Source organism: Electrophorus electricus, chromosome 19 (assembly GCF_041902795.1).
Source record: "Electrophorus electricus isolate QZ-2024a chromosome 19, ASM4190279v1, whole genome shotgun sequence".
Lineage (NCBI taxonomy): Eukaryota > Metazoa > Chordata > Actinopteri > Gymnotiformes > Gymnotidae > Electrophorus > Electrophorus electricus.
In genome coordinates, this window is record NC_137515.1 from 13770001 (window position 1) to 13787704 (window position 17704).

Sequence of the window (17704 nt, forward strand, 5' to 3'; positions counted from 1 at the left end):
TCGCCTGCCTTTCTGCCTGCCTGCTGTGTGAAGGATGTAAGCACGTCTTTTGGCACACTCTGTTTATCTCTGAGTCTGTGGGATAAGTAAAATACCAGCATAAAATACTACCATGCTGCCTAAATCTGGCAGAATTGCGATCGCAAAATGAACAAAATGACTACCAGCACTGCGGCCATTCCCATTCTGTGCTCAATGTGGTTTGCACGGCTGCAGAACGGCACGCTGCTTTTTTGTTGACTGAGCTGGTACCTTTGCAGAGCTCAGCGGTGCCCCCTGCCTGCCATTACCCGCTAGTAACGCCTCTGCTGCGCCACCTGCTGCTCTTCCACAGGGTGAGTGTGAGTACCTCTCAGGGGGGGTCAGGGGCGCTTATGTTGGTGCAGCTCACGTTTGCCCACCATCAAGTGCCCCCCTGTCTCTGTCCATCTCTTAGGTGCACTGGCCAAAGGTGAAGTGTGAGTCGTATCTGCTGGTGTGTGCTGAGGGCGGAGAGCTCCAGATGTGGCAACGCAATTGCAGCTCTGAGCTCTCTTGAGCCGCACTGCATGAGAAGGATCGGCTGCATGTGCCCCAGCGCTGCAATCAGATTCTCTAGCACCACTTTCCATACTCTCTCGCCTTTCCGAGAGTCACACTGCTGATATGTGCCCCCTCAGTTGGTGATAATGATATTCAGGAGTACTGTGTCTGCAACTGGTAGTTACAGGGCTCAGTAACCAGTAAGCATACTTTGTAAGACTTTCCTGTATACGACTTTGCCTGTTGGTTTGGGTTTTTTGTAAGGCGAACACTTCCGTTCGTAAATGCGCTTATGGTGTAAATGGGTGTATGGTCTCTCTGCCTATTTGATACTCCTTTTTTTCTGCACTAAATCCTTTCTGTAATGTATTGTAAATGAGCAACATCAGATAACTCAGAGTATGAAAGTGGAAAGTGGACAATACCACACACAATGTTAGCTTCACTTACAGACAACCACAAACAAGCACACAGAGAATGACCACTGGATTCTGAGTGTACTCCACTATGTACTCAAAAGATAATATATTACAGTTTTATTCTTTATAGAGCTGGTATTATATTTTTATGAAGAAATGTATTGAAATGTATTTCACATAAAACCATAGTTTTTGGTGAATAACAAATATTTATTACAGGGCTATTGATTTATATTTGAGCCTAAAATGCTTGAGTGAGTAACTTAATGTCATGGTAAACGCATTATTGGTTTGTACTTTAATTAAAGTGTAATAGATCAATTGCAAATATGTGGATGTATCTTATTTTAAAGAGAAGTGAAAGTTTAACTTACGTTATGGTGAATTTCACAGGCAGGTTAGTTAGGGTATACTGAACAGAAATTAGGGGTTGGCAGATGGGGAGTCTATTAAATATTTGAAATAATCTCACAAGTTGACAAGAACTTAATTAAAATGCAAGCATATTTTAACAAATATACAAATATAAATGCAAAAAGAGTTTAACATCACAATAACAGCACAGGCTACAACTGATCTTAAATTATAATGTGCACATCATTACTGAGATGAAGGCGACATCACTACACAGATAAAATGTATGTAATGTATTCATTTCTTTCTGATACTCTGGGAAGCAACTTACATCTACCAATATGATGTAAAATACTAAAATACACTAATCATCCCAAAACCTCACAAAGGGGGTCTTAATTTATAAAACCATTTACCACAGTGTTCCCCAGCACACGCCTCAGCATGTCTATGGCGGTATCCGAGCCTGCCCAGGCTGGAACCCATGTCCGCAAATATCAGGTGGCAGATGTCCAGGGCAACAGCTGCTAGGCTTCATATGTAAAAGGCGGCAGGGTAAAGCATGAAGGGCGAGATGCGTGGCTGGCCGGGCGTCTCCTGCAGGTGCTTGCGGTAGTAGCGGCGCAGGGCGGGGCTGTCCGGGTGCCGCTGGCGCACGTGCAGGAAGTAGTCGTCAGGCCGGCTGGAGGTGTAGCCACAGTCCTCGCACACAAAGATCTTGGAGCGCCGCTGGCGATAGGCGTACTGCTGCCGCACGCCATGGATCTTACGCAGATGCGACTCCAGCGAACAGCGCTGTGTGAACGCCTTCTCGCACAGGTCACACCTGTAGGGTCGGATACCTGACCGGAGGGTCGGACGGGTGAGAAACGGGAGACTTCCCGCCAGCACTGAACTTTGCACCCGGTGTGTAATGTAGGGCAGCGATTCTCAACCCTGTCCCACCACATGGTCCACACGTCTGCTCTAACCCAGATCCCAGTACACCTGTGCTAAATTTACGATATTCTTAATGGCTGGATTCAGGCATGGAGGGAGCTGAGATCCAAAGCGCCATGAGGACTGGGTTGAGTCATGTGGATGTAGGGTGTGGTCACCTGTGTGCGTGCGCATGTGCCTCTTCAGGTCGAAGGTGTCATTGAAGCCCTTGCCGCAGTACCTGCACGGGTGCCTCTTGATGAGGCTGTGACACTTCAGGTGGCGTGTCAGCATGCGCTGCAGGGGGAAAACCTTATGACACATGGGACATTGGAAGTCCGCGGAGCTGGGCGGCAGGGCCTGCAGACAGATACAGAGAGAGAGGAGAGAGAGGACATGAGCCGGCATGTCCAGCTCAGGTAAGTGGGGCCAGTGGGGTCCATGTTGTCTGTGTAGCTACCTTGGCTCTGGAGGGTGAGGACGTTGCTGGGGTGGGAACAGGCTGGAAGGGAGCCTGATGGACCTGTTGAGGGCAGAACTGTCGGGCACTCACTGTTCGTGTGTCAGTATCGCAGGATATGTATGCTGACTCCAGGTCAGAGCTGCTGGGTGTGCATGATGGTCTAGAATGCAAACTGCTTGTTGTCTGCACTGACTCCAGAGCAGAGCTGACCGGCGCTTTTACTACTACAGCGGCTGCTGCTGCTGGAAGAGTGTGAGAGAAAAAGGACACATAAGTAACTTCAATACTCTTCACACAGAAAACTCTTAAACCACTTTGCTGCTTCAGAATTTCTGCCAATTAGTTATGTAAATAAGTGCTCGTGCTTCCCATAGAGTAGTAAGATAATGTAAAAGTAATGCAGTAGTGAAGAAAGTTCTGAAATACTGCAGGTAGATATTCAGCTTGAAAGTGTTGGAATTTGTGTAATATAACATGAAACAAGACCTTTTTTTAAATCTGAAAAATTACCCAGAGATTAAAATTTAAATGATCAATCTTTTAAAAGTAAATCAGCACAAATATTCGCAGAACTATATTTCAGGGTATATTTTCCACATGTTCTCAGGAAAGCGGGCAAATAGTGTATCTTAAAAGTTGTAGCTGCACCATTAAGATCATCTTTACACCAAGGGTCTTTGGAAAAGTGGGTCAAAATCAATGGAATTAAATTCTTTTCAACACACTGACATAAATTAAAATAAATTAATCTGACATATTAACTTCACCTGTCCCTCGATTAAAGTATTTCAAGCATGATTAAAGTACTTCAAGCATGAATATGTTGAGATGTTATCTTAGAGCAGTTAAAGCTGTTTAATCTAAAGTGCAAAAGTACCTGGTGCGGTAAGACTGATCCAGGGTAAGTTCTGGGTGTCACTCCATCTCCATGCAACTGCTGTGTGCTTCCTCCTCACCAGGAACGACCGTGGCATCTTTAGAGCTGGACCCCACGCTCCTTATAAACTAAAAGTTTGATCCAAGCTGACTGCCTAAGTAGCTTTACTACCAATATTAACTCAGAACATTGCCTCAGTACCAAACCTACTGACACATTACCATCTATCCTAACACAGCCATCAAACATAAACTCTGCCTCTCTCTGGTCACAGCCAATCAGTGTTTCGCTAATGGTCCTCCTGTGCAAATGTATTTGTGTCCTAGCCGGCTCTGACCCCTATACCCTGTTTCGGTGGTTAGAAAGCGCAAATCTCAGTGCTCATTTCCATACCTCTGTAGGCCACAGAGGCACACACACACCTGTGTGCGAGCGTTTGCACGAGTGTGTGTTAACTGCTGCCGTGCTGGTTTTGCATGCCAGGCAGTGAGAATCTGGTCCCTTCATTCAACTGGACCTTCCATGCAAATGGCCCATGGGCCCTGCCGGCACAGAGGGCCCGGTATGGCTAACAGGAGCACGCATTGCTTGGACTGCTAGTAAAATTTGGCTTTTCTTCCCCACTCTACACAATTGTCTGTTGGGTTTGAACTGCCTAAGCTCAGACAAAGGCCATTCAAATCTTTCTTGGTACTGTTTGCTATCTGTTAACTAGCCCCGTTTAGGGGAGTGAATGCAACCATCTCTCCTCTTTCCAGGTGGCCTTCGTTTTTGTTGCAGAAGGATTGAATATTGTTTCTGCGTCAGGCGGCATGGCTGCTGGGTCCGAACAGGTGTTCAGAATTTCATTGCCAGAATGAATTTAGTTCTATTATCTTTTTAAATTCTATTATATAAGCATTGAATAGTCATATGCTCTGCAGAGCTAAGAGCTGGCAGATGTGCGCATTAGGCTCATTACACTAGACTCTGACTGGCAAATAAATGTGCATCAGTGCTGTGCAGCCAGTATGCAAACCGTTTCTCTCTCATTCTCTCATAAATATCAGAACATGCCTGACAGTAGTTAAAAGTTCCTATGAACTGTACTGTTTGACTTTTATACTGTCTACTCAAGTGAATAAAATTAATAAGCTGTAGAATTGTACATAGTTCAGTGGCGTCACTTTTAAACTGAATCACTTTCAAACAAAGCTTTGACCTTATTAAACTATTATCTTGTCTTTCAAGATACCATTCTGAGAAAAGGTTTGTGAAGCCTTTGGAAAATATCATCTAATTTCATGTAAATCATGGTAATAGAGATTTATTTAACCAACAATACAGACATTTTACATTGCCTATCTTTATTGCACAAATGATTACATCAGTCAAAGTGATTGATGAAAAAGGATAATGAACTAAAATGACTCTCAGACAACAGCTTCATTAAAAGATAAGTACAGTCACGTGTCCTGGACAATTCAGGTGTATATTTGGCCTGCCCTATCAAATAAAAAATAAAAATAAAGCAAGGTGTCGAAGATCAGCGTGAAAGTATGTTGCATAATCTTCAAATGACATAGAACCCTGGCATGATGAAGAACCCTGAAGGGATGAAAAACCTTGCAGGATGAAGAACACTGCTAGGACAGGTACGGTTCTGCAGATGTCTCTGAACAAACAAAGCAGCACTTAACATGTGGTCCTGTGAAGCATGTTGAAGGGGCTATGATAGCATGATCTGACAGATTCAAATTCCCTTGATACCTGTTGGGATAAAAAGGCTTTCCTTGCCAAAGTGACTTATATATTTGTTTTGTTGACTTATCAATAGCAATATAAGAAAAGAAAAATAAATCTAAGTAGAATAAATAAAACTGTGTTTGTATTATTTTACACTAGCCACAAATTATGGATCCTTAATAACACCAATAGCCATACAAAATTATGATTATATCAAGAAAATTTGAATACAGCTATTTATATGACATCTAACTTACTCAAATATTTTTACAAACATAAATGACCTTTTTAATACCGATAAACTTACCCCTGCTTGGAAATTACTTGCCATATCATGGCAAATGAGACGTCAAAAGGTTTTACACACGCACATATGTAAATTCCAGCTACACATATTGCAATTCTTATTTCTGTTGCTTCAGTCCAGCTCAATGTAGGTTTTTGTTTTCCTAGGGAGAATCAGCATTTTCTCTGTGATTTGTGTAGGCTTGTGTCCTTGACCATGGAGTATAGTACAGTACACTCACTGGTATCCAGAGATGCTCTCTAACTGTATGCAAATACTGTCCTACTGCAAGTAGCCTGAGACAGAGAAAGAGGAAGATCGACACAAACTTGTGGAAATAAACTCCTTACTCTAATAAGCTAATCTTTTGATGGAACATTTTTTAGATGTGACAAAGGCCAATCAAAATGTTATTTTTCACTCTAAATGTAGAAGGGTTTTATTCACTTATTTTCAATGGGCATGCCATGTAAAGCAGATACTGTCAACACATAAACAATCAGCACACTACTGCACTCTAAATCTTTGCATAGCTATTTAATCTGTGACCAGCTCAAACAGGAGGGAGGGTGCCGTTTTTGACTTTTAAATGATCCCATTTTTCAAACGTGAACCACACCCAGAGGGCGCAGAAAAGAGTTTGGCATCTTTTATGTTCCATGCTCAATGACAAGATAAAAGAAACGACAGCCTTACCAAATAAAGTCTCTCTGTAACACGGGACTTTCACAGCCTGACTTGGACTGTTATTTTTAGGGACTCACCACCATGCCAGAGTGCTTTAAATGTATTGTGACATGGGCATGCGTGGTGGCTTTTGATTTTGGGCTTGGTGCAATCTCTTTTGTTAAAGAATGTCACTCCGCGGACACTACTTTACTGTAATTACTGTAATTGTGCACAAACATGACAGTTACGTGTATGTGTACACACCTGCCTACTTGACTCGTGTGGCTACATGTGATGGCACGATCGCTCAGATGGAAATGCAGTTTTTATAGCAAAATGGAAATGGAAGTGCACGACGACTCGTTATATACCAGATCAATAACTTTATCAAAAATATCCATAAAAACACTGTGCTTATGTGTGCAGCGATTCACAAACATGTGTCATTTTGAACAGACCTTACTTTTGTCAAATAGACTGCATATTTAAAAATTGTATCTAAATAAATCTTAAATAAAATCTGATTAAACAAACCATGACTTGTGATGCCTTGACTGCATTATTCTTGGTCTATCTGGTATGAAGAAAACAAACTCTCACAAACAACTATTTTCTTTATTATTGTGTTAAATTTTAAAAAGGGACTTGAATTAAATCAATGATTTATTTTATTCACATTAGCACAATGCTGCGGCGTTATTTTCTGACTACTGTAACCAGCCCTGGGTTTACATTGTAGGGTAATACTTCAAATGTCCACAAGAGGTCAAGACTGAGTCGAGGTTAGACTCACCTGTTCCTCTCGTCAAGACAGCCAACACTGTATCAGCTGTACGATTAAGATACGCTCTACAGTATGCAAGCTTTTGTTTATAGAAAGTTAATAGCTTTTAAACCTTGGTTGGTACCCTACACTAATGTAATAGTGGCTGCCTTAAACAGTGTCATTCCTGATGAATGTTTTATAATCAGACATTGAGAATACATGAAAGATTAGTATTACAGAAGAAAGCAAATCTAACATATTTTGCAAAAAAAAAGAAAAAGAAAAATGCTAATATGTGGTTTCTTTTGTCCACTCTATAAACTAGGACTTTAGACTCAGTTCTTAAAAGCTAATAAAAAGCTTTGGGATACTGTAAAGAAGGGAGACAAATTAATGTAGCCTACCTGTATAACTATTATTTTATATTAGTGAATGAAAAAAGCCGATCTCCGATCAGTTTCTATGCCGATATATTGGTGGCAATAAAGAAATATTCGAGAGGTCCGTGCTACACTCATCCGTAATGCAGCGTTTTACGTCGCTCTTGTGTTTGTAAACCAGGAAACTGTGAGATTGTTCTCAACAACCGCCAGAAGCGGATGCCTCAGAACACTTCGCCATCGAGCTCAAATGATTTTATGCTGAAATCGGCTTGTTTTATTGCAACGGGAGGCAAAGGTTTATCTCATAAAAATGAGGTAAGACCGCCAGCACTTTGTCCGTCGCACGAGTCTACGTTTTGCCATAGGAAATGTTATGCTTAAAGTTTTAAACCTTGACCTTTAGCTTGTGTGCCCTAACCTAATTCCTAATATTGCGACTGATATAATTGTGGAACTATTGTTGGGCGAAAGAGGAATAAAGTATAAACATTGAATGCAAAAAGTATTGCTAAAAGTTGCAGCATTAAAGTTAACATTTCTCAAAGATTATTACTGCACGTCGACTCAAGTTTAATACTCACTCGCACATTGGTTTTTATTTATACACTGAGAATAATTTTGTAATTACTCCAATGACGAAAAGACTTTTGCTTAAGAAACATTTCCTTTGTTCATCGTTTCTAACTACTGCAGTTTATCAGCTGAGAGACCGCTCATAGAGCGGTCGACTATCTCCCCTGTTCCACAAGCAGACATCAGTGGGCATGTCATTGCAGGCTGCATGCCTGTAAGCGCGGTTTTTTCAGGATGCGCGTTCGCGTGTTCGCTGTGCACGACAACCACATTTCAGTCAGTGACACGGGGATGCGCACAGCTCCGACACTGAAGAGCAGGCCCGATTTCAGTACGTTTAGCCTAAGCATTTCCTCACAGTATAACTGTCTTGCGGAAATGAGCGCATAACTGTATAGACTGTGGTGGGAAGTCTTTCAGTTGTGTCTGATTCTGAGGTTAGTGCGATTTTACAAATGCTCCTGATTTTTAAAATGGTTTGCCAGATCTAAGTACATATGTACGAAATCTGAAACGCATACCTGTACATTGGGAAAGTATGTATTCAGGACCGTACTAGCTATGAGAACACCTAGGAGTTAACCTCGGTCATTTCTGGAAGTGTTTTCTTTCATCAATTATGAAATTGAATGTGGAAACAGCGACGTTTTGACGATGTGCTTCATTGCGTAAAACCACATACACAGCAGTGACACGACTGGTTCTCCACTGACCTCAGGCTAGCAATAGTGATGAACTTTCTCATAAACTCAGCTGTTCAACTAGAAGGAACCTAATGGTATACAATATTTCCCTCTCAGAATGGCATGTATAGTCAAACGCTGAATTGTAATAGACGTCAACTAGTGTTTATTAACGTAAACAGAAATGTGTGGTTTGGGCTGATACTCTTATTAATGAGCACTCCACCAACACCTTTCGTTTCTTTAAGGAGTTTTGAGACCTGACGACTTTACAAATACAAAGAGAGAGAGACATAAAATCTCAGAGGTTGGCTGAATAACACTATAACGCAAATTTAGTTGGTATAAACTAAAATATTGTCAACAACATTGCTGTTAAGTTGTCGATTTTTAAGTGTAGATTTCAGCCTGTATCATCACATTACAATATTTTTGGTATAATTAATTAAAGCTAAATAAGTAGTTATTTAACAAATTAAAGTGAAATACTACTATAAAATTAAGCAGTCCAACCTAAACCATAGCTGTTTATGTAAAAGTAACACTTTATTGATAAGTAGAGTGATAGAAAATGTAAAAAGAACAAAAAATAAGTACTCCTACATAATTTCATTTTCCATGTTTAAAAGTTGAAGGAGTAAGACTGGTATGAAGAATTAAATGTACATTATGGACATTATAGTGAAAACAAGTTACCAATAAAGGAACATGCAGTACCATGCATACACATCTATAGTGTGGTTTAGAAGTTTGTCAAGTAAGTCACAGTTCTACAGAATGGACCTCAGTACAAATTGTTATCTTGGTTATGGCCCCGACTCTGAGTGTATTACATTTGAAATCAACAGTAGTCACTTCGCCTTCTTAAAGCTGTTCTAATCCAATACCCAAGTATCCTCCATTGATGATACTTTACATAGAAATCATAGAAACATGTCCATACATTAAAATGATGCTTTCCCCACAGCTGAGTGCTGCTATATTGATGTATTATAACCATAATTGGGATGGATAATGATGTAAAAAACATTTGGCTTTGAACAGCTACCTTTTATCTCTCAAGAATAATAACACCAGCAGAAGTGCTAACCAAACCAGATAGTATCTACCAAACCAGGTAGTATCTACAGTCTATGTAGTGCTAAACCATGGGCTGTGAGAATGCATGACATTTTATTAAAAGGACCTCCATCTTTATTTTTGGAGGCTAGCTTTTGTGGTCTATATCTACTGGTATCTTGTTTATAAATAGAGCCTGTAGAACAATGTCACTGTTTAAAAAAGCCTAGGCACTAATAGCAATAAGACATTTACCACAATATGACTGGATATAAGTGAATTCTAAAATGCAGGAAAATCTAACTACTTCTGTGTGTGTGTCTGTCTCTCTGTCTGTGTGTGTGTGTGTGTGTGTGTGTGTGTGTGTGTGTGTGTGTGTGTGTGTGTGTGTGTGTGTGTGTGTGTGTGTGTGTGTGTGTGTGTGTGTGTGTGTGTGTGTAAGTGCAAGTATGTGCATATATGTGTGTATGCAGCTGCTAACTATCAAGGCCTACATTTGTTTTTTATTTTCATCTTGATTTTCTATTATTTAAAAGGAAGTTGCCTTCACATGCATGAGTCATCATTTGACAGTGCACAAACTCATTACCCCTTCTTACTGCTACAGTCTTCTCTTTATACCCTGACAGCTTAATCCTAACCCTCTTACCAAACCTGCTGCTGTAAAACTAACTCTAAACCTTTTTTCTAAGCTGTTTTGATAAATATTTTAGCATAATAATAGCTAAACAAGTTACTCTAATACCAACCACACAGTGGAAGGAGTAGACAATGTGGAATATGTGAGTGACACAATCAGATTTAACAATTACAACAAGAGAAGAGTTCTGTACACCCTTTTCCAGACGTGTGTTTGAGTGAGCATGTGAGTGTGTGCAGTGAACCACAAGTTCCGTCTCTGCATTGAAGTTGGTTAGACTGAACCAGTAGTCATAGATCCATAGGAAGTATTTTAATGTCATTTATGTGTGGATAAAAGAGGAACTCGCTTCTACTGCAGGAAGCTGGTGGACATCAGTGTTTCTTTCTATTCTCACCTCGCATACTGCTGTGAGAACACAGCATGCACTAATTTCACCTCTTCAGAACTTCCCCATAATTGGTCTTTCATATCCTCTTTTAGCTTGGCTAAGGCTAAGCAGTCAGATGCTTAGAGGCCAGAGGTTTAAGTTAGCTGAAACCCATTTGTGTTTCTTGATTGTGTGCTGTATGCCTTATGTCATTGTTCTTAGTCAAAGGTTAGTCCTTATTTTGTAGTTCTGGTTTCTGTTTAGAATTAGACCATCGTGTTAACGGAAGTGAGTGTGTGCAGTATTGCAGTTAAGACAAGTGCAGAGGAAGGGGGAAAGGTGCTTCTACATCCTCATCCTTTTTCCCGTAGGTGTGTGTGCATGTGTGTGACTGTACGTGGGGGCATGTGCGCGCATGCTTGGTTGTGGTACAAGTTGTGCCCACTAAAGAACGTTTTTTTGATTCCCTCTGGTTGTATGTTCACTCTGAAATGTGCTGTTGGCAAAGTCTGTGAGTCATTGTTAAGTGTGAAGATATCCTTCATGTTTCAGGCCAGTTGAAAATAGTGCCTCCAATACATCTAGTTTAGCCTCACACCTTTTCTCGGAGACACGTTCATCCTAGACATGTTCATCCTAGATTACATTCCACAGTTTGCATGGTTAGTGCCTGTATTATTGGCCCACCTTGTCTGCCCTGTGTGCAGTGAGGTGAGCCTATGTCAGGCACGGGCCACCGTCATGATGTATGATGACACCAGTAAGCGGTGGGTCCCCGCCGGCACTGGAGCCCAGTCCCTCAGCAGGGTCTACATCTTCCACAACCCCAGCAACAACAGCTTCAGAGTGGTGGGCCGCAAACTGCAGGCTGATCAGCAGGTACGTAGCAAGACTTACATGCAAGCTCAGAGCTGTGAACAGATATGCTTCGGTTGAGCGGTGTAACTGTCTGCCATTGAATGTGTATGGTGGGGGCTAAAGATTCGGGATGTGTCTATGAAGTGAAGGATTTGGACTATGCATCGTTCTTAAGTGTGTTTCATTCTTGAGAAACAATTATACCCTACTACACATACCTACTCTATAATATGAAATTAAAATGATGAAAGTGTTACCAAAGAAAGGTGTAAAAGCAAAAGCATGAAGGGATATAAAAAACAAGCATTTGCCAAGTAATTGTATAGTGGTTATATATTCACACTACCTATTTAAGATTTTATATAGTTCATTTCTGCTGCATTTTCTGCATGCTAGCCATTATATTGATATTAAATTGGAATAATATCAGATATGACAGGTGTTCTTTAGGCTCTTCTCTAATGTGAATGTTTCTTTATTATATTCTGTTTCTTGCATGATTGCAGTGTTTCAGGGAAAGACCAGAATGTTTCACTGCCTATTTTAGTGGTCAGCTTTGGTAGTTTTGTGGACATCTATAAAAACCCTGGGTCTTAGAGCAAAGTGATAGTTTCACAAGCCTGTTTAGCACTACCTTTGTTCTATACTTTGTGTTGTGGACGAACAATAGATATGTGCATGTATGCATTTGTGTATGCATGGGAAAACGTAAAGCAGACTGCCATCTTGACTCCACATCGTGGTTTAGTCAGAACGATGTCGGTCTCACAGTTTGCTGTCTGTGTCATTTCCTGTGTGTTTGCCTCAGCTCTTATTCACTGTGCTGCCCACTACTGTCTGCCAAGAACTTTATCAACAACCAAATGATAAAATGTGTGTACAAATGTGTGACTGAGCAGCTCAATCTGTAGACCCTATTGGCACAGCAACACATCTTGCAGTTACCTTGAGACGAAATGAAACTTCCATGGTCTGCAGTACCACTGCAGGTAGAAGTGTGGCAGTAGTGTGCTGCTTCATTTGGAAGCACTTGCTTAGAAGTAGGCAAAATTCTCAGGGCAGGAATGTACATGCTTTGCTGCACTTACTCTTCTGTGCTGGATATTAAACAGGCAAGACGTACTGATAAGAGATCAGTGTTTACCTACTTGCTCACTCCTCTATGGGTGCTCCCAGTGCAAACATTTGCTCTTTGGATACCATTCTACACTACAGCCATGGATCACGCATTCAATAGACTTAATTATTATTTAGAGGGAAAACCCAGTGTTTTCACTCTATTCTGACCACATTACACATATGCCCGCCGGTGTCCGGATGGGTAAATGGTCCACCACTCAGCTCTAAACAGACTGACCTGTTCCACAGTACTTCACCCTGAAAGAAACATTGGCAGCCTCTATATGGCAGCATCTGATGAGCAGACACTAAAGGGATGGTGGTGGAATACGATAGGAACTGGCTGTTGCTAATTTGAGAGAGAGATGAAATCTTTTTTTTTAATTGAGAAATGCACATAAAGTGTCCCTTGTTTCAGGTGGTCATTAACTGCCCACTTATGAAGGGTATAAAGTACAACCAGGCCACCCCAAACTTCCACCAGTGGCGTGACACTCGACAGGTGTGGGGTCTGAACTTCAGCAGTAGGGAGGAAGCTATGCAGTTTGCTACCACCATGCTACAAGCCCTGGATGTGCTCAGCGGTGAGGTGAACGTGACACTATAGTCACTATTACACCCACTCACTGCACACTTTTATGATAAAATGTCTTTGTGTGTGTGTGATCACTGCCTTTTTTCCTGTTTCTTGCTAAGTTTGTGAGTTATGGACAGCTTCACTGAACATGGATTATTTACCGGCTCTAGTTGTAGGGTTGTTGTTAAGGGATTATCATTCTGTTTTTTAAAGGTATGGCAGGTCCCCCCAAGCCTGCCTATAATGGACCAAGCCTTGAGGAGCAGCAAAGGTATGCCTACATGCAGTGCCTGCGCACACTTGCTCAGCTCACCACTGCGCACACTTGCTCAGCTCACCACTGCTCACTCATCTGATATCCTGCCTGCATATGTGGCTTAGAATGAGCTCAGAACAAAATACTGTGGACACTCTAGTCCTTTCTGTATTCTCTTTTTTAATGACTGCCTGGTTAAGCAGTATGTATTCAAATACATTCCCGGACACGTTGTAAAACTGCTGAAGATTTTGTTGGCTTGTATAGTTTGTATAGTTGTTTAGTATTCTAAAGTAATACTTTGGTTAATATATTACAGAGATACCATATAATGGTAGAAGAATCATACTATAAAATGTAACCCATTTACTGCCTCTTATACTACTGAAAGCATTGTCCAATATCTCTTTGTGTTTCACTCAGAATGCAGGAGCGAGAGAGGCAGGAGATGGAGAGGCAGGAGCTGGAGAGGCAGGAGCTGGAGAGGCAGAGGCAGGCGGCTGCTCCACCCCCTGCGCCTGCTCCACCCCCCGTCGTAGCTGCACCGCCAGCTCCTGCTGGAGTTCCATCTGCACCTGGGCCCCCGCCTCCTCCTGCACCTCCTCCCCCACCCCCTCCAACTGGTGGGGCTCCTCCTGCCCCACCACCACCACCTTCGGGAGGAGGGGGAGGTTTTGGAGGTGGAGGTGGAGATGGAGGACTGGCTTCAGCGCTTTCTGGTGCTAAACTCCGCAAAGTGGCCAAGGTGACAACGTTGTGATATGACTATACACTAATATGAGTGCAACTATCCACAGAGTCAGAGTTGATGAAGCGTGTCGTAGGTTACCGAAAATGTACGGTTGTTGCAGTGGGGCTTGTAGGGCTGAGTGTAAATCAGTGGGACAGGGGAGCAGTGAATGTGTTGAAATGCTGAACATGTTGGAACAGGAGTAATGAAAGTATGTTACATATGACAATAATGGCAGCATTCCTGCACAATGCTTGGAAAGACTGGGAAATAGTATTGCATTTAAATTCACTTATCCCCAGACTTGGGAAATTCAGAAAATTGTTTTAATTCATTTGTCAAAATAATATAGAGTAGACATGCTAAGATTCTAATGTTGCCTTAGTTATAAATTGTTGCTCTTTCTAATGCATCTCACATTTCAGGATTTTTTTATGAATAGCAGGAAAAATGAACAAATATTCCAGAGTGTTAAAAAAGCAACCTGGAAAAAGTCTTGAATAGGTGTGGAATGTCTTAATAAGGAAAGGGCTGTGAATGTGAGTGATTGTAATAGGCTTCTCTGTTCTGTGCGTGTAGGATGAGAGTGGGGCTGCAGCTCCAGCTCCAAGAGAGAGCCCCCAGAGCTCAGGAGGTGGAGGAGGAGGTGGAGGAGGTGGAGGAGGAGGTGGAGGTGGAGGAGGTGGAGGCTTGATGGGAGAGATGAGTGCACTGCTTGCAAAAAGGTTAGTATACAGCTAGCTGGTTCATGTTGTATCATCATCATCATAATAATAGGTATTATAAAGATTTTGTTTAATATAAAATTAACCTAATTTGATTTACATTTTGTATATATATATTGATGGCAATCCGTCTCTTTCTGTTACAGACGAAAAGCTACAGATAATCCAGTGGTGAAAAAAGAAGAAAATAATGTAATGTTGTTGAAATAGCTCTTTTCAGACTAATACCTCACTTTAGGCACAGTGCACAGTCCATTTTAATGTGAGGTAAGGTAGGAAGCTAACCAGCATTTCTGCTGTTGTCTACAGGATGACTCAGCATCCTCAGATTCCAAATCAGGAGGTCAGAGTCATGAGCAGACTGGAAATCGCTCTCTACTAGCCTAACAACCTGTCTCATAAACCCCCCCCCCCCCCGACGATTTATTTTATCTCACATTTTTTGTCTCACATTGATTCTTTTCACTCATTTCAATGACCTCTAATCTAATTTTAGCCTTTTTATTTTGTTTCCAGATAGAACACCAGAGACCACCAAAAAGCCATGGGAGAAGTCTGGCTCCATCCGGTAAAATTTGCACACTTGTCTTTTTCACTGTGTGGAGTCCATTTCCCTGTTCCTCACCAGAGAGCACAGAGTACAGCATGAAAAAGCAAAAAGTAGCTAGAGTGATAGCAAACAGTTGCAGGGAGTAAGAGCAGAGTTTGTTGCAGTAAGAACAGAGTTGGTTGCATGAACAGAATTAAAGAGCACTGTTGTTCCATACAGAACTAATTGCACCCCTAAGGGCCTTGAGAAGAGCCCAACCACAGCGCCAGCTTCACTGACCAGGTAGTTTTACTTCTGAAGAGTGTGTTGTGTGCATATATATATATATATATATATATGTATGTATGTATGTATGTATGTATGTGTGTGCGTGTGTGTGTGTGTGCGCGTACATGCTTGGCTATCCTACACACTGCTGCAGGTGTGGTGCTTGTGTTCACCTATCTAAATGTTCACTGTCACATTCTCATACTTAGCTTCACAATGAGCAACTTGAAACAGCTTGTTTCACCTCTGCCTTTTAGAAATATGTAGCACTGACTTAGGTTTATATTTTGAGCCTGAATGTGTTTGATGTCTTTGGATTTAAACTCAGTGGCTATAGGGTTTATCCAGTGGACAAAAGAGTTATTGCTAATGGGTCCTCTGCTCTGTCTGTGCACTGCACACTGCCTGTGTGACATCTGCCCCTCTGCTACTGGTCTTGAGTCTCATAGTTTGTTTCTTTACGAGCTTAATAAGTTCTTTCTTGGAGCCCAGTACACCAACACGGACAGATGGATGGTGGAATTTTGTTTAGTCTCTTTCAGAAAAGCGATATTCATGCTTCTGGTGTTACCATGGTTTCTGCGCTTATGAAGAGAGTCAAGTCATACTGTCTCTGTGAAGTGCATTCCACTTCAAAAATGTGTTGCTCGAACAGAGCCCGACTGACTGCCATTCACTCCCCCCTACCAGGGTAAGGCCTGCCAGCAGCGCAAGTGACACAGCCCCCAAAGAAAGCTTCGATTCGGAGAAATTAAAACAGGTCAGAGACTCTCTCACTGCTCCTGTCAGCATCAATTATGGAAGAGGCAACATGGTGCCTTATTGTCTGTAAATGTCCAAAGTTACTTTCACACATGATCCTTTTGTGTGACTACAGGAAATACTGGAGGAGATGCGCAAGGAACTGCAGAAAGTGAAAGATGACATTATTGGAGGTCAGTCCTTTAACTCTGAGCCGTAGATTTTCCTCTGACATCTGAAAGCACTTTGCCACATATCTTTTTATTTATTTATTATTAATTAACTGGATTTTGGCTCTCTCTCCAACAGCCTTGATCGAAGAGCTGCAAAAGAGGAGCTCCCCCTAGCGGCATCACATGAAAACAGCTCATGCTTTGCAGTGCAACAGGAAAAAAAGTCAATCTGAAGGTTGCCCGAACAAACCAGAAATGGAATGTAGCTTGTTGCTAGTGTCTCTCTCTCAGTCCAAACAGTGTGGTGCAAACAAAAAATGCAGATCCCTTCAAAAGTGCATATTTTTTCCTTTTCTGCTATTCTGTTGTGCTTTTTCTGTGGAAGCTCTTATTTCTCTAAAGCTCTCTGATATCTTCTCATCTTTCTGCATTTCCTGATGTTTTCTTTTTATCTGCAGACATATTACAGATCATCCCATCATAGCAGAACATTATAATAACCATATGCCATATGTCAAAGGACAATAAAGAACAATATTAAAGTCAACACATTTAAATTACTACATTGAAATTACTTTATCTCAGTAGTGTATTATATGTGTTTGAAACTGAATACTTTTCCTGGTGAAAAGTATTTGCGGGTAAGTGTTTTACTCAGGGATCAACAGATGCAAGTTTATGCATTATTTTTATATATATGTATTTCATTTTTACATTTCTTGTGACCCATTGTGATTGCTTCTCAGGCTAGAGTTCTGTTTCTCTTTACTTCTTGTGCCCTTTATATTTTCACAGCGAAAGTGGTTTGTAAATATTGTCTTACTCTGGTGAAATGATTGTTTAACAGGGCTTTTTGCCTGGCCTATCTTTATTTGCCCGAGTTTAGACAAATTGCCATTTGTATGGTATTGACATTCACTGTTCTGAAAATACAGCCACTGTTTATACCAGCTTTTGAGTCTGTTTATTCTTTTTCAACTTCCGGATGAGCAACATACTGA

At 41.4% G+C, this 17704-nt stretch overlaps 3 protein-coding genes across 7 annotated transcripts in view; 2 read left to right on the forward strand and 1 right to left on the reverse strand.

The window, feature by feature from the left end:
- The window catches only part of dmpk (DM1 protein kinase), a 10994-nt gene extending 9725 nt beyond the window's left edge, over window positions 1-1269 (forward strand). For 2 of the 4 annotated variants that reach the window (XM_027016154.3, XM_081702583.1), the window contains exons 13-15: window positions 1-36; window positions 261-341; window positions 437-1269. The exon at window positions 1-36 is cut by the window's left edge and continues 17 nt beyond it. In XM_027016154.3, coding sequence (XP_026871955.3) covers window positions 1-36; window positions 261-341; window positions 437-538 — 219 coding nt within the window. In that variant the 3' untranslated portion in view covers window positions 539-1269. Of the gene's footprint in view, window positions 37-260; window positions 342-436 lie in introns of those variants that run through there. The other 2 variants (XM_027016155.3, XR_014118695.1) reach the window with 2 other exon arrangements.
- Window positions 1270-1829: 560 nt separating this feature from the next.
- zgc:171929 (putative transcription factor Ovo-like 1) lies at window positions 1830-2522 on the reverse strand. Its single transcript, XM_027016115.3, has 2 exons — window positions 2393-2522; window positions 1830-2137 (listed from the first exon to the last, which is right to left on the reverse strand). The coding sequence occupies exons 1-2, from the start codon at window positions 2505-2507 to the stop codon at window positions 1830-1832; spliced, it is 423 nt and encodes a 140-aa protein (XP_026871916.2). The 5' UTR covers window positions 2508-2522.
- A 5017-nt stretch (window positions 2523-7539) lies between these two features.
- Window positions 7540-17653, forward strand: vaspa (vasodilator stimulated phosphoprotein a). Of its 2 annotated transcripts, XM_027016122.3 has the most exons (13): window positions 7540-7697; window positions 11415-11586; window positions 13103-13268; window positions 13475-13532; window positions 13941-14262; window positions 14827-14972; window positions 15119-15164; window positions 15282-15315; window positions 15489-15540; window positions 15742-15804; window positions 16480-16549; window positions 16667-16724; window positions 16840-17653. In XM_027016122.3, exons 1-13 carry the CDS (start codon window positions 7693-7695, stop codon window positions 16875-16877), a joined length of 1230 nt encoding a protein of 409 aa, XP_026871923.2. In that variant the 5' UTR covers window positions 7540-7692; the 3' UTR covers window positions 16878-17653. The 2 variants fall into 2 exon arrangements, with proteins under 2 accessions (XP_026871923.2, XP_026871924.2); XM_027016123.3 differs by lacking the exon at window positions 15742-15804.
- Window positions 17654-17704: the final 51 nt, after the last annotated feature.

What these genes read in the sequence shown, in the direction of transcription:
- zgc:171929 (XM_027016115.3), bottom strand. Translation starts at nt 2,507, where the DNA reads ATGCTGACACGCCACCTGAAGTGTCACAGCCTCATCAAGAGGCACCCG. An exon ending in GCACATGCGCACGCACACAG is followed by an intron (nt 2,138 to 2,392) that starts GTGACCACACCC and finishes CCCTCCGGTCAG; the next exon opens with GTATCCGACCCTACAGGTGT.
- vaspa (XM_027016122.3), top strand. An exon ending in AGTGCACTGCTTGCAAAAAG is followed by an intron (nt 14,973 to 15,118) that starts GTTAGTATACAG and finishes TTTCTGTTACAG; the next exon opens with ACGAAAAGCTACAGATAATC. An exon ending in GCGCCAGCTTCACTGACCAG is followed by an intron (nt 15,805 to 16,479) that starts GTAGTTTTACTT and finishes CCCCCCTACCAG; the next exon opens with GGTAAGGCCTGCCAGCAGCG.